General features: G+C 52.0%; 1 protein-coding gene across 1 annotated transcript; it reads left to right on the top strand.

The window, feature by feature from the left end:
- The first annotated feature begins 7143 nt into the window (after positions 1-7143).
- Positions 7144-12694, top strand: KLHL35 (kelch like family member 35). Its single transcript, XM_053924431.1, has 6 exons — positions 7144-7184; positions 7299-7321; positions 8881-8996; positions 9587-9796; positions 11261-11461; positions 12347-12694. The coding sequence occupies exons 1-6, from the start codon at positions 7144-7146 to the stop codon at positions 12677-12679; spliced, it is 924 nt and encodes a 307-aa protein (XP_053780406.1). The 3' UTR covers positions 12680-12694.
- Positions 12695-16006: the final 3312 nt, after the last annotated feature.

Genomic DNA, 16006 nt, shown 5'->3' with positions numbered 1-16006 from the left:
CCTTCTTGTGGTGGGGAAGACAGTCTCGGATAGGTGAAGTGACCGTCCGAGGCCACAGGGAACAGGTGGCACCAGAACCCCACCCTGGCTCCCATCCCAGAGTGTGCGAGAGCCTTCAGTAAGCAGCTGGGAACAGTGCAGCAAAGGGGCGGGGGCTGCTGGGCCCAGTGTAGGGGTGCACAACGGGCCTAGGAGGTCCCCTCACAGCCACAGAGAGACTTTCTGAGCTCCCTGGCCTAGGGAATGGCAGACTTTCAGCCAGGAGATGCCCCTCCACCATGGTGGAGGTTGGGCTTGGACTTCTCAAGGCTTTGGACCAAAGTGGGCCCACCCCACTCCTGGCACATTGGGGTGCCTGGGCTGAAAGCCCCAATGTAGCTCCTGGGACCACAGATGTCAGATGTCCCTTCCTGCCTTTTGGGCCTTGCACCTCTGCCCTCCATGGAGGGGGTGAGCAATGGGGTCCTGGCGGGTCTATAACACCCACCTTTATCCAAAGAGTCTGTGATCCTGGGTGTGTGTCCGAAGTGGGGAGGCAGGGCGCTGACCCCAGCACCAGCCTGCTTTAAATAGACATGGTGCTTCCCGGGGGCCCGGGGACATGTCTCTCCTCCAAACAGAGGTCTTCTGGATAAAGTTCTTGGGGTCTGAGTGATTCTGCCGCCTTCTTGGAGGAAAGGAAAAGAAACCCCTCCCCAGTGTTGGCACCCAGGATGGGCCCCCCACATTAACTTCTAGGGCTGCCCCTCAGAAACAGTGAGGGGTTCGCCTGCTCCTTTACTGATCATCTGCCGAGGGCTTCCCTTCCTGGGGCAGGGGTCAGTCCCCGCCTCTCCTTGGGCCCAAGGGAGTGTGAGTGAAACCTGGAGCGGCAGGGTCAGGAGTGGGGTTCACTGCCCTACCCAAAATGCCCCAACAAGCTGCTCTCCAGCCACTGGCAGGCCCACCGGGAGAGGATTTGACTTTTCATGCCAGTTCCTCCCCGTCCAGTCAGTGCCCCTGGCCACAGTGTCCCAGCCTCCTGGCCAGACTTGGGCAACTTCAGACACCCTGGGGTTTCCAGAAGAGGGTGGAGCAGGCTGGGCGAGCTGTGCATAACAGCCAGAGTCCCGCTCTCACCATGCCCTGCTCCATACCTGTACCCATCACCCCCAGTGCAGAGGCAGTCCCGCCTCCTCCCCGAACCCCCAGCTGGGCAGAGAGCCAGCTGGGACTGTCTCCACCCTCAGCTGAGACCACAGCCCCTGGTCAACCCTGGCTCCCATCCCTTGTCCTGAGGAGTTACTGAGAACCCCACCTTCCTGATGTCTTCTCCGTGTCTGCGGAGGACAGCCTGACTGCCCATTCAAAGGGAAACCAGAGATGAGTCCCCTCCACTTCCCTGCCACCCCCTGTAGACACACTCCTTCCTCCCTCCCTTGGACTCAGTGGCTGAGGTCTCCTCCCGGCTGAGCTTACCCTCCACTCCCTCCAGAGCCCCCCATGAACTCTCAGCTTCTCCTCCCCAAGTACAACTATAAAGATGTCTGAACCTCTTTATAGAGGTCCAAGATGGCTCTTGGTGTAGGAGGACACTGTACTCAACCATGAAAACCAAATATACACACATGTATAGAGAACAATTACCCCTGCAAGACAACTAAGGACTGAATGACAGCTTCTGAAAGCCAGAAAGAAACTGGATAGAGAAGGCTGGGAAGCCGCAGGAGCACTCCAGGAGCTGTGGGAATGCTCCCTGCTGGAGGAGCCATTGAGCACCACTGTTTACGCTCAGCTCCACTTTGACAGGGTGGGCAGAGCTCCGTTTGGAGGGCTCTGGCCTGCCTGCAAGATTGCCTGGAACCTTTTGCCTCCAACAAAAAGGGAGAAAGCAGGAACAGCAGGACATCACCACATGCACCTGGCTTCCCTGCCAGGACCACTAAGCCTGGCAGACCAGTGACCCAGGCCCCATAAGCACCCAATCAGCTGCATCTAGCTTCCCCCAAACTACCAGGCACATAAAGGCACAGAAGCTGCTTCTACACGGGCTCACTTTCTGTACAACAGGAGAGAGATGTATGAAGGAGGGCTGAAGCTACGGGAGCTCTCTAGGAATCATGGGAATACTCCGAGGCTGGAGGCACAAGTGAATACCATTGTTTATGTCCCCTCCACCTCCACAGGGTAGGTGGGGCCTCAATCCAGACACTCTGGCATACCTGCAAGGTTGCTGCAGTGAGTTCCCAGACACACCCCATGTCGCCTCCAAACTAAGGGAGCAAGCACACCCGACAGGACATTACTACGTGCACCTGGACTCCCCATCTGGGGCCGCTCTGGTTTGCTAGGCCCGTGCCCAGTCTACCCCAGGCACCTGCTCAGCTCCTCCCAGCCAGCCAACATCCCCTGACAGTCTACACACAGCCCGCTTCTACATAAGGCAGCTACTTTCCCTAATTCATATGAACACATATAGAAAGTAAAAAGAAAATGAAAAGACAGTATCTCTCTCAAATGAAGGAAAAAGAAAAATCCCCAGAAAAAAAATTAACCAATGTTACACTGGTAAATTTAATTTAAAAATAAAATTAAATAAAGAAAAAAACCTTAAGGAAAAGGAGATAAATAATTTTCCTGAAGAAAAATTCAAAGCAACAGTCATAAGGATGCTCACCAAACTTGGGAATGAAATAGAGGAACTTACGGAAAACTTCAACAAAGAGTTAGAAAGTATAATAAATAACCAAGCAGAACTGAAGAATACAATGACAGAGATGAAAAACACATTAGGAGGAATCAACACAGATTATCTAATAGAGAAGAACAGAGAAGTGACCCAGAGGATGAACTAGTGGAAACGAACCAATCAGAAAGCAGAAAGAAAACAAGGAATCATTTAAGGAGCCTCCGGGATAACAGCAAGTGCTCAAACATTCACATTGCAGAAATCCCAGATGGAGAAGAGAGAAGGAACTGAAAATTTATTTAGAAAAAAATATTAAATACTAATGAAGTCCAAATTAAATATTTATTTTACATCTGGTTAAAAAAAAAAAGTAAAGAAACAGAAACTTTATTTAAACAAATAATGGCAGAAGACTTTCCTAACCTGGGAAAGGGAACAGACATCCAGTTTCAGGAAGCACAGAGAGTTCCAAACCCTGTAAGCCAAAGAGACCCACACGAGGACACATGGGAATTAAAATGGCAGAAGGTAAAGAGACAATCTTGAAGGAATCAGGAGGAAAACAACAGGTTATATATACAAAGGAAACAGCATAATGCTTTCAGCTGGTTTCTCATCAGTAACTTTACTGGTCAGAAGGGAGTGGCAGGACATCTTTAAAGTGCTGAAAGAAAAGAGCCTTCAACCCAGAATAATTTAAACAGCAAGGTTACCATTCAGAATTGAAGGAAAGAGGAAAAGTTTCCCGAACAAGCAAAAACTAAAGGAGCAAATCACCATTTAACCGGTTGTATGAGAAATGTTAAAGGGTCTTTAAACAGAAAAGGAATGGCCATAACCAGAAATAAGAAAATATGAGAAAGGGAAAAAATCTAACAGATAAAGACAAATACTTAATAAATACAGTAAATCAGACATCTAAAAAGCTACTATAAAGGTCAAAAGAAAAAGTATCAAACTCAATTCTAACTACAGTACATAGTTAGGAGATACACAATCCCAAAAAATCTAAAAAATAACAGCAAAAACATAAACCATGGAGGGGGTTGTAAAGTGTAGTCCTTATAAAATATACCTAAATTTAAATGCTTAGAATAGACTGCTAGAGATACAGAGTGAGGCACATAAACCTCATAGGAGCCACAAGTCAAACGCCTACTAAATATCAAACAAACAAGCAAATCAACAAAAAAACCAGAAAGGAATCCAAACGAAATGCTCAAGGAAAACAGCAAACCACACAGAAGACACCAAAAAAAGAAGAGGACTATAAAAACAACCATAAAACAATTTAAAAATGTCAATAAGTACATAGATATCAATTACTTTAGAAGTAAACAGGATGGCTGAATGTATTAAAAAACATGATCCATCTATATGCTGCTCACAAGAGACTCACTTCAAATCAAAAGACACATTCAGACTGAAAGTGAAATCAATAAGGAAATAATGGCCTTGCCCTGGCTGGTGTGGCTCAGTGGACTGAGCGCTGGCCTGCGAACCAAAGGATCACCGGTTCAATTCTCAGTCAGGGCACGTGCCTGGGTTGGGGGCCAGGTCCCCAGTTGGGGGTGCACAAGAGGCAACCACACACTGATGTTTCTCTCCCTCTCTTTCTCCTTCCCTTCCCCTCTCTCTAAAAATAAATAAATAAAATCTTTAAAAAAAGAACTGATAAAATAATAAAAAATACCACACAATGAGATATCACCTCACACCTGTCAGAATGGCCATGCTCAGTAAATGACAAGTAGTAAGTGTTGGCCAGGAGATGAAGGAAAGGGAGCCCTTATTCACCGCTGGTAGGATTTTAAATTAGTGCAGGCACTATACGAAACAGTATGGAGGGTCCTCAAAAAATAGAGCTGCCGTACAATCCAGCAAATCCAATTCTGGGTACTTATCCAAAGAAAACAAAAACACTAATTTGAAAAGATACATGCACTCCTATGTTCATTGCAGCATTTGTAGTAACAGCCAAGAAAACAACCTAAGTGTCCGTTATAGAGGAGTGGATAAGAAAGATGTGGTGTGTGTGTGTACACACACACACACACACAATGGAATATTATTTAGCAATTAAAAAAGAATAATGTTTGCCATTTGCGGCAACATGGATGGATTATGCTAAGTGAAATAAGTCAAAGACAAATACCTTATAATTTCCCTTATATGTGGAATCTTGAAAACCTCAAACAAATAAACAAAACAAAACAGAAACATACTCAAAGATCCAGAGAACAAGCTGATGGTTGCCAGTGAGTAGAGGGTGAAGGATGGGAATAAAGAATAAATAAATAGTTTGTAAAAAGTGCCTGAATCTCTCACATCCTTTAACAAAGAGCAGCACGTACCATCCTATTTTTAGGCGGAAGGGGGACACACCATTCTCTGGAACAGGGTTCATGGAACACTCCGTGCCCAGGCCTCAGGACATGTACCTGGCCACTGTGACAGTGACCCCGCCCAGCACAGCTCCTTCCACAGGCTGGGCCCACCTGAGCCTGGCCAGGGCGGGCTCCTGCAGCACCCTGGCCTCAGTCACTCCCCACTGCACAGGCCTCTGTCAGGCGGAGCAGGAATCTGGATTACCCCTCTTGTTGTGGTAAAAGCCAGGTCCAGGGGAGGGGCTGGCCGAGGGCTGTGGGGCAACAGCCAGGAACAGGCCACAGGGGCCCCAGACCCACTGGGGCTCCTGTCAAGGAAGCCTCCTCCCAAGATGCTGTCCTCTTCCATGAGGCCAGATCTCCTCACCCGCCCCGAGGACAGCAGGCCTGGGGCCCAGTGTAGAGGGAGCAAATGATCTGGCACCAGTTTATGGAGTTGCTTCCCTCTGGCTCCAGGAGGCCAGGCCAGCCCAGAGCTGCCTCGTTCTCTCCACCCCAACTGGGCTTGTCCAGACCGCCACCCCAGCCCTACCTTGCCCCCTCCAAGTAGGGTCCACTGTTGAGTGAAAACCTCAATACATTCCATACCACAGAGAACCCCGGGATGTCACACACGCCACATGGTCCACAGACACAGACCCCTGACATGGGCACACACATGTGCACACACTGTCCACAGAGACACAGCCCTGTCACACACAGAAATGAGCAGTCACATGGAGGCACAGACGGGGAGGGCACAGCAGGCACACAAGCAGCTGCACGGTCCCACAGGGACGTCTGCTATAAGCAGGAGCATGGACATGGCACACACACAGGGGCAGGAGGGAAACCCAGACCTCCAAGCCGGGCAGCCACATTCTTAGTGACACCTGCAGCTACAAGGCTACCCTCACCCCAATGTGACGCAGCTGCTGAGTCCCATGAACCCCCACACTTCCACACAGGCACTCTGGAACACCTGAAAGCTCACAACCACCAGATCGCACACCATCTCCTAGGAGAGGCACTCCCCTCCCGCCGCCACCCTCACACGCGTGCATCATTCAGGGACAGAGCCGGGACCAAGCCACCCCTGCCCGGGCGCACAGACCCCGGAGCAGCACAGAGTCAATCCCGTCCTTACTCCTGCCTCCTCCCTCTTACCCTCCCTTTCAGGGCTGGTCCAAGATCGGAACAAAAGCCCCAAGTCCCCTCTTTCCACCCTCCTCTCCTTTCCCCTCCCGCTGGCATCCAGCCCCTTTGTCTGCTGAGCCTGAGCCACAGTCCAGGCAGAGTGGCAGGAACACTGGAGCCCAGGCTGCCAGGGGTTCCGGTGGCAGGACAGGCAAGAGTGGTCCCGGCAAGAGCAGCAGCTGCAGGGCAGCTGGGAGAGGGCATGGCCTAGGACCCTGCTCCCCAGCTGTGTGGTGTCTACATCTAAGCATGTTTGTGTGAGTGGGTGTGGGTGTGAAAAAGAGGCAGGGTGGAATGTCAACTTTTAGGGGCTGGGTCCCTCAGTCTGCATCAGAACCTATGGCTTGAGGTGCCCAGATTCTTGGCTGGAATGAGAGAATGGTGGATCGAGTCCTGCCTGGGACCCCTTCCTTCTATGTCCCAACTGGACATCCTGCAGTCCCCAGAATGGGAATGCCCAGGGTGGAAACCGGGTCTGATGTCCCCGCGTGTCCACAGTGCCAGAGCAGTAGACGGCTGCAGAACGAATGAAAAAGTACTGGAGCACTCCCCAGGGGACGATGCCCTCACGCCCCAGCCAGCCGCTTGTGCCCCAGGACATCTCTGCAGGGACAAGTCCCTCCTCATGCAGATGAGACCTACTCTCAGCTTGGTGTGGCTGCTTTCTCCTTCAGGGAGAGTGGAAAAGGACCAGTATGCTCAGCTAACTCTCTCGCGTCCCTCAGCGGGTCCTGGGCTGCACCCTGGGACACGTCCCCCATCTAGACAATGTGGCTGAGCTGCTAGGCACTCAGAGTCTGGAGCCAAGTGCAGGGCCCAGACCCTCTTCGTGGGCAAAGTTGACTTCCCAGGGCCTTGCCCACCAGAGAGCTCATTTACTGCGATCCTGAGGCAGGGGATCCAACCCCTAGCATGACCTATGACCTGGGCGTAAGCAGTCAAAGCAGGCTGAAGTGGGCAAATCCGATCTCCAGGGCAGAGCAAGTACCTGGGATCAGGGGAATGAAGGGAGAGGTAAGGGGCAGAGGCCAGAGCTGTGATCCCCTGAATTAAGTTAACACATACAGGAGTGAGCTCTCTGTGTCTGGAGGTGTGCAAGCAGAGGCTCTATGTTCATAACGGCCCAAACATGACTGGCACAGCCCAGCCCTTCGGCCAGCAGAGTGCCTTCATGAACACCCCTCCTGTGACCCTCTCAGCAGCCTCTGAAAGGCAGGCTCCCTCTGTGTCCTTCTTCCCGCAGGACAAACTTAAAAAAGAAGAGGGTGGGGCTGCAAAAAACTTTTCAGGGTTGTAAGGATCAAATGAAATCACAGTATATACAAAAAAGCAATTAAGCGTATACCTTTCCTCGTAAGTAAAAGCAACGTAAAGAACATTTGTTGAGTTTGTACTATGCACCTAGCACTTTTCACAATCCATTTAAGAGTCACAAAGTCACAACAACCCTGTGAAATAGGCATTCTATTGATGGGAATTCTCGAGAGTCCCCAGATGAACTGGAATCCCACTCGGGATCTGGCCCACCTTGGAGGCAACAGCACAGGCAGAGGCATGAAGGCGGAATGTGCAGAAAGGAACCCCAGGTACTCAGGGCTCTGAAGTGCAGGTTGAGTTTGTCTGGGAGAGGAGGGGAAGTCATTGCAGGAGAGGCAGGAAAGGAGTCTGGAGTCAGATGAAGGAGGCTTTGAGTCCAGGCCTAGGTAGACTGCTCTAGGGTTCCTGGGAAGGGTGAGAAGCAGAAGAATGAGACAGAAAGGCCTCAGAGACCATCCAGGCCACACAGTGTCACTGGACAGCTTATCCAAGGCCAGGACGGCCTTTGCGCCATGCATGGGGCCTCTGCTAGGTGCTGCTGGAAATACACTGAGGCAGGGGCAACAGAGCAGAGATGTGACTCAGGCTGAGAGGTGTAGTCAGGATTGTCCCTGGGGTGGCTGCTCTTGAGAGGTGAGTCCCTGGTCAGAAACCCCAGTGCAGCCAGGCAGGGGGAGGGAGAGGCCACAGCCTGCATCCCCAGGGCCTGGCCCCATGGAGTGGGATGTTTCCGTCACTGGCATGAGTGTCGGGCAGAGGGGCTGGCAGCTCTGGTTCTCATCAGTGTGCCGGCAGTGAAAGGCCATGCGATCTTCAGCAGGTCATTCCTGGTCTGTCTTGTGCGCCATCTGAGTTTTGCTATCTATAAACTGGGTGCAGTAACCCCAACACCTCGTGGAGGGATGAGAACAGACACGATGTGGTGAAGGTGAAGGCAGAAGTGAGGTAGAATTACTGGGTCACCCTCTACCCTCCCTATCCCAGTGCAGGTGGCCCTGCTTTCTCTGCCCGCTGCATTCTTGATGCTTGCCTTGGGCACCTGTTGAGCTCTTACCTGCAGTGTTCAGTGGAGTTCTAAAACGCCCCTCCCCCCTCGCTTCCCTGAGCGCCGAGCCTGGCCCTCCACCACAACGCACCAGGTGAAGATGAGTTCCTTCCCTCTGAACTCTCAGGCCTCTTCCCTCAATAGTCTATGCCCACTGTCCTAACTGAGACCTTCCTACCACTTGTCAAAGCTCATTCTCTGGGTTGCAGGCCCAGGAGGAAGTCCTTCTTGCTTCTTAACCCTTCCTTTGGATTTGGGGGCAACAGCTGCTTCTCTCTCCCCAGGAGGCCACATCAACAGCCATGATGTGTGGATGTTCAGCTCCCACCTGCACACCTGGCTCAGGGTGGCCTCACTGCGCAAGGGCAGGTGGAGGCACGAGATGGCGGCCTTGCAGGGGCAGGTAGGGACATGCAGCAGCTGCTGCCTTGGGGCCCAAGTTCATGTCTGTGGATGGGCCCTCTAGCTCCTTCTCTCTTTGTAAGAAGGGATCTGAGGCTTCAGAAAAGAAAAGGACTTGCCCAAGGTCACGTCATAATGCTAGTGCTAATAGTAATTACTGTGATAGTACAGTCTGGGGGTCAAGGATGTGGGCTCCAGGGCCACACAGCCGAGGTTTATCTCTGTCACTTAAGACCCAAACCCCCCACAAAATGCTGCCAGTTATCTTTGTAAGCTACACCCCCCACTCAGAAATGCAATATAAGTGCTGCTTAGACTCATTTAAGGCAAACCCTTAATCACTAGCTGTTATTAAGCATTAGCCTGGTGCCAAGTATTTTAGAGATCGGTCCACACTCGTGCCCATCCTGGAGACCCAGCTCACTACCCACGCTAACGAGAGGAAGTCCACCGAGGGGGTCAGTAACTGGGTAGCGGCCGCGCTGGGATTCGCCCGGGTAGGGCCAGCCCTTGTGCTGGGGTGGGTTAGCTTCCGGCAAACAGCCAAAGCCGGGCCTGACGTGGGGGCGGGAGGCTTGTCCTCACACACAGCTGTTCGCCGTGGGCAGCTTCCACGGTCTGCAGCACCTGCACAGCGTGGAGCGCGACGACCCCTTCTCCCACATCTGGGCGGCCGCAGCTCCGCTCCCGGAGGCCGTGAGCTCGGAGGCAGCGGCGGCTCTGCGTGATCGGGGGTGGTGGGCAGGATGGCCGCAGACAAGGTGGGTGGGGGCAGGCACTGGAGGCCTGCCGTGGGTTGGCGTTGAGCTGGCGCTTTCCTGTCCTCGTCCATTTTCTCAATCCCATCGAGAGCCCTGCGGAGGAAGCCCCATTTTTGAGGCAAGGAAGAGTTCGGATGTAACCCCGGGGTCGCGCAGTGCTTCAGCAGCACAGCCAGGCCCGACTGTTTGGGCTGGTGCCATGTGGTTTCGTAGATTAAAAATTAAGTGAGGGCAAAAGTGGGATTAGTTAAAATGGTTTTTGGCTATTAGAAAAAAAAATGCACTCACTGAAAATTTAGAAATCACAGAGAAACAGAAAAATCACCCATAATTTCTCCACCTAAGGAACTCCTATTAGTATGTTGCTACCTTGCCTCTAGGCTTCTTCTGAATTGACTTTTGCTTTTCTGTTTTAGTTTTGCGTTCTTACTGTTAGTAAAATTTTGCATTCTGCTTTAAGAAGTGTTTTTTAATTTTTACTTATTGATTTGAGAGAGAGGAGGGGGAGAGAGAGAAACATCGATTTTTGTCTGGGGATCAAACCTGCAACCTCGGCGTGTTGGAGCCACACTAACCACCCGAGCTGCCCGGACAAGGCTGCATTCTGCTGTGTGTCCTTCCTTCTCTGTCAAGAGGAAACGCTTCGCGCTTGCTTAGCCACTCTCACGGCCGTCCTGCCAGCAGCGGCGTAATGACCCACTGGGTGGATGAACTACAGTCTACCGACCCAATTTCCTGTTGAACATTTGGGCGTTTTGTGAATAAGAATTAATCTTTACAATGGCAGCTCTCTCCCTCCCCTGACGGCCTCAGGCCTGTGGTCCTGAGATCTGAATCTTTCCAAACCAGGGTCACTCGCCCTCCCTCCCCCCGACCCCATCTCCCCGGCACGCCTTCCTGGGCCTGGCCCAGCTGCCCTGTTGGCACCCACGCAGCACCCACTGCTTTCAGGCCACTCTGGGGGTCTCCAGAGACACAGCTGAAGCAGAGGAAAGGTGAGCAGGCAGGCACAGGTATGGGCCCTCAGGAACTATGAGAGGTGTCTTATTGAACACCTGCAGGACTGGGAGGCATGGGGACAGCTGCAGTAATGTGAGTGCAGGACAGTCCAGCTGGAGTCTCGTCAGGACCTCAGAGCACCGGGAAGAGGGACGAGGGCGGACTGACTGTGTGCAGGCAGGAACTCATCTCCATGTGGGCCTGCTCTAAGGCCCCTCTGCAGCTCCGATGAGACAACACCTCCATCTGGAATGGAGACCTCTCTTTGGACCTGTGTTGAGGGTGCTCTCAACACAGAGAGTGCAGGGGTAGGAGACAGAAGGTGGAACTAGTTGTGAGGGCAGGGACCGTGCGTTTTCTCTACCCTCCAGAGCACTGTCTCAGGCCTGGCAGACAGAGACAAATTCTGTGCGGAAGGAGTGGCGCTGAGGAAGAGAAGTGGGTGTGAATGGGCAGAGGGACAGGTGGGGGATGGGCTTCAGCACCACCACACCCCTGGCCTCAGGTGCAGTGCTTTGACCCCCAGGAGGACCACTGGAGCCTGCGGTCGCCAATGCCCCTCTCACAGCAGTGTCTTGAGGCCGTCTCCCTTGAGGACACCATCTACATGGTGGGGGGCCTCATGGGCACTGTCTTCACCTACAGCCCTGGCACAGACGTCTTGGGGGAGGCAGCTGTCCTCCCCAGCCCCGTCCTCCCAGGTGCAGTCCTGCAATGGCTCTGCTCAGCAGAGGGAAGGCCCACTTCTAAGGATCTGGGTCTTGGAGATAGTCTTGTGTCTGACTCCACGCTAGGCGGTTTACCGAGGTCTCTAGCTTCGCCCTCGCAGTGATAGTCAGCCTTGCATTTCACAAACGAGGACGCTGACCGAGGACAGGGAGATTGAGGCCCCTGTCCAAGACCACCAGTTACACCATTGTTAAGGCAGAGCCTTGGATGGGGGACTTGGTCTAAATCACCTTGCACTCTCCCCTGTCCTGAAGGTCATCAGCGGGTAGCCTATGGGGAGGGGGCATGGGGAAGGAACTTGCTAAGCTCCCCCACCCCACTGATATCAGAGAAGGGAGGCCCAGCCCTGGATGCTCCAGCCCCTGGCCTTTCCCACCCTTTGTCACCTCTCCGGAAACTCTGCGTAGAGACTACATAGGGGTGTGGTTGCACCGGTGGTCCCTTCCAGTTAGGGGCCTCAGCGATCCTAAGAGCCTGAGATTTCTGGCTTTTCTGAGTCTGAGATCCTGAGATGGTGGTGGTGGTAATTACTACTATTGTTATTGGGGTGCTTACTGTACGCCAGGCACTGTGTAAAATGTTTTACTTGCATAACCCCATTAACTGTAAGGGAACCTTATGAAGATACTATTGTTCTTTTCCTCTGCAGTTAAAGAAACTGAGGCCGAGAGAGGCTAAGTGACTTGGCGGAGGCTATGCATTCAGTAAGGGTCAAGCCAGAGCTTCCTGCCTTCCATCCAATTTCCTGTCTCTCTACCATCCAGATCGGGTCAAAGTTTTGTTGTCTGGCCTAGCCAGCTAGGGACAGAGTGAGCCCCTGACTGGACGCCATAGCTGACTGTCTTTCTGTCCGTCCACCCAGGAGGACTGTGGAGTGACCGTGTGTGATGGGAAGATCCACATCCTTGGTGGGCAGGATGGTCGCGGGGAAAGCACCAACAGGCTCTTCACCTTTGACCCCAGCAGTGGGCAGGTGGAGGCCCAGCCGTCCCTGCTGTGCCGCACCAGCTCCCACAGCTGCATCACCATTGTCCAGAGCCTGGCGGGTGACTCGGACTCGGACCGCCTGAGCCGGGAGCAGAGAGAGGAGGATGAACTCAGCCTCTCTGCTCTGCTCTTCTCTCCTCACGGCACCTCCGTGTGGATGGCCCCTTACCTGGTTGCCCCCTTTCTTGTAGAAATAAAACCTCACTGAAAGGTCGGCTCTGTGCTCCAGCTCGAGCCTGCTCTGCCTGGAGAAGTGTCTGCTCCTCGCTTTGACTCTTTACGAAGCACCTGCCTATGTTACCTCATGTACCTTCACAATAGCAGTGTGGACGTCATTTTTAAAATTATGAAATATTTCATGCATGAAGTATATTTATATATTTGTACAGTTTGAGAATAAGAAAACATCTGTGTCCTGACCACACAGCTTAAGAAACGGAATGTGACCAATGCCTTTGCAGGTTCCCATGTCTATTCCCAAACCCACTCACTTCTCACAGTCCTCCCGGAGGTAATCACTGTCCTTCAGTTTGAGGCTGTCAACACTTTGAGCTTTTAGCAAGCTGATTATTAATATCTGTTCTTTTACAAAGAAGGAACTGCCTTGGAAAGACGAGGGGCATCGCCCGAGGCCACACACTGAGAGTCCAGCACTGGAGCTTCAGGGTCCGTGAGGCGCTCCCGGTCAGGGCGGCTCTCTTCCTAAACAGCCCTCTCAGGGTCAGACACTAGCGGGGCCAGACGGAAGTCAAGTCCAGGCAACTAAACAGACAGAGGCATAGGCTTGTAAGTAAGCAAACACGTACAAGGACCAGAAACATCAGAATTGTGAAACCCCAGGGAAGGCAGAAGTTTGAGCTCTGGGCTCAGGCTCTGTGGTGAGACCTTAAAAACAGGATTCTGATCCAGGCTCAATGCTAGAAGCCAGGGCCAAGGTGGGGCCCCCCAGCTCATGAAAGAAGCTGAAACAAAAAAGAAAACCGAATGGCCCTGGGGTCTGAGGCTTGCAGCTGGGTGGTGGGCACCAGAGCCACAGGCCTCTGAGAACCCAGCCAGCCCCGCTCTGGACCCGCAAGCCCTGCAGCAGCAGGGGGCACAAGCCCTGATGGGATCACAAGCACCTGGGTGTGCCTGGGGCTCTAGAGGCAGCACGTAAGACTGCTGGATGGGGAGGGTGGCCTTGGAGGAGAGAGGGAGTGAGAGAGGCCCCAGAGATTCTGTGGGGCAGAGGCCCAGCGGTGCAGGTTCTGTGCTTGGTTTCTGAGGCCCAGAGGACACAGCAGCCAGGCCCCATCTGGGGCTCCCCTCATTTGCATTCAGACTGCCTTCTGAAGAGGTATCATCTGCCCTCCAGCACAGGGCTAACCCCACATCCCTCCCATCTTCCAAAGCTCCAGGGCCCTGTCTGGAAGATCTTTCCACTGGGGCTGTCCCTTCACAGCCAGGCACAAAGGCCCGGATCCCAGCTGAGCTCCAGCCCTCCGATTATCCCAGATAAGGCAGCCTGTGACCATCTGGACACAGCTGATAATGACAGAGGAGGGAGGGGCATAGGTGGAGGCCCAGCTCCTCAGAGCCTGCCTGCCCCCATCCCAGGTGTAACATCCAGGACAAAGCAGAGAAAGCACTGTATTATTTACCTATCCCCTCAAAAGCCCAAGTGGAAAAGAGAGGGGCAAACCAGGGCAAGCTCTCCCTCGCCTGGGCTGGGCACTTCCTGTGTGCCAAGCAGACTGTACCACCTGCCCCATTACAACTGTTCGTGCCCCCAGGGCTCTTCCACGCAAGTGCTGATGCCCCTTCCTGCTGTCTGCCTGGGCAGACCTGACACCCTCTACCCCGAGTTTACCACTGTCTCCTGTGTCGCTTCCATATCTGCCCCTTTTCTGTCTCCTGACATGTGGCCAGCCTTTATGTCCTCCAGTCTCTGGACACACCCAAAGGATGCCTTCGAAGGGTAGGAAAGGTGTCAGCTTCATCTGTGTCCCTCAGTGCCTGGAACAAGGCCTCCCACTGAATACCTTACATTAGCTTCCTGGTCTTCCACCTCCTAACGCCTGTGAGTTGGTACTGTCGCCTACCCCCAACACCCTAACACACTCGGAAACGAGACTCGGAGTTGTGAAGTGACTTGCTCACTAAGGTCGCTGAGCTAGTAAGTAGTGAAAGAGCCAAGACTCCACCCTGGGTCCAGCTGTCGCCAAAGCCTGCTGTCTCTACGCAGCCTCACCCAGGCTCTGTTCGTCCGAGAAAGTGGGTGCTGAAAGAAGCACAGGAGCCATTTAGAAGGAGGACGTACAGCATTTCCACCATGGAAAATCCCCTGGGGACCTCCTTGGACGAGGGGAGACAGGGTTCATGTCCGCGGCGCCACCCATGTCCTAGTTTCCTGTGACTACTGGTTACACCTGATATGTTGGTCTCTCAGTCTATTAACAGTCCCTTTGAGGAGGGTCTCCCTGGCTCCTCATCCATGGCTTCCCCACCCCCAGCACCCCTCGGCAGCCAGACCACAGCCCCAACGCAGGGGGGCACGGCCCCTCAGCTGTGCAGTCTGCCAGAACAAAGCCTTAACTCTTGGTACCCCATCAGAAGTCGCTGGAGCCAGATTCGGTTTCTGAGTTTCTTTTCTGGGCAGTTCTAATTATCTGTAAGGACAGTATTTTGTGACTTTTTGTGTGTGTGGGCTTCCAAGGAACAATGAGGAAATTTACTTGTTTAAAAAAATAGCAAGAGGCAACAGATGGATGTACATCTCACACATCTATGTTTCTCTCCCTCTCTTTCTCCTTCCCTTCCCCTCTCCCTCTCTTTCTCCTTCCCTTCCCCTCTAAAAATAAATAAAATCTTTTAAAAAATGGAAAAAAATTTATTCTCTCTTACAATCACTCACTATATGGAGTCATTGGATTCTTTCATAAATGTAAAATACATTGCGATCTTGATGAATTTATTATTCTATATCTTGAAAAACTTTGCTATTTCATCATAAAATTACTTCATATTACTCATCAATAATTTCCAATTATGTCAAACAAGACTAAGAGGATAAGAAAATGGGAGAACGATGTTGCTGAAGATGCAGTGAGATGAATCACTATTACATCAGCTCTCAGTTTCCACACTGCTTTGCCCAAAGTATTGACAATCATCTTACAAGAAGGTATAAAAAAAGTCTCGAGACAGCAGTGAAGAGTTCGGGATTTTTCACTTTGCACCCATAACGACAGAAGAGAAGAACACTGACAGAGGACATTTCAGGCTCGTCACATGAATTAGAAAAAGAAGGCAGAAGCACACTGCACTCCAGTCTCTAAAGATGAATTTTTTCTTCAAATTCATGGACTTGGTCATTCATCCTCATTGATCCTTATAAATCTAAAAATGTTTTAAAATTACGGAGCAACAAACACGACTGTCCTTTCTTCCACTAAATTATGAGCCGTCAAAAATATTGCGTATTGACAATGCAAATGCCAAACCAAACCAAACCAGAAACCCCCCAAAAGCATGACAGGCTAGAGCCTATTAGAGA

Source organism: Desmodus rotundus, chromosome 5, assembly GCF_022682495.2.
Source record: "Desmodus rotundus isolate HL8 chromosome 5, HLdesRot8A.1, whole genome shotgun sequence".
Classification (NCBI taxonomy): domain Eukaryota; kingdom Metazoa; phylum Chordata; class Mammalia; order Chiroptera; family Phyllostomidae; genus Desmodus; species Desmodus rotundus.
The sequence above is the reverse complement of the archived record's forward strand: the minus strand, read 5'-3'. Positions and strand labels throughout refer to the sequence as shown.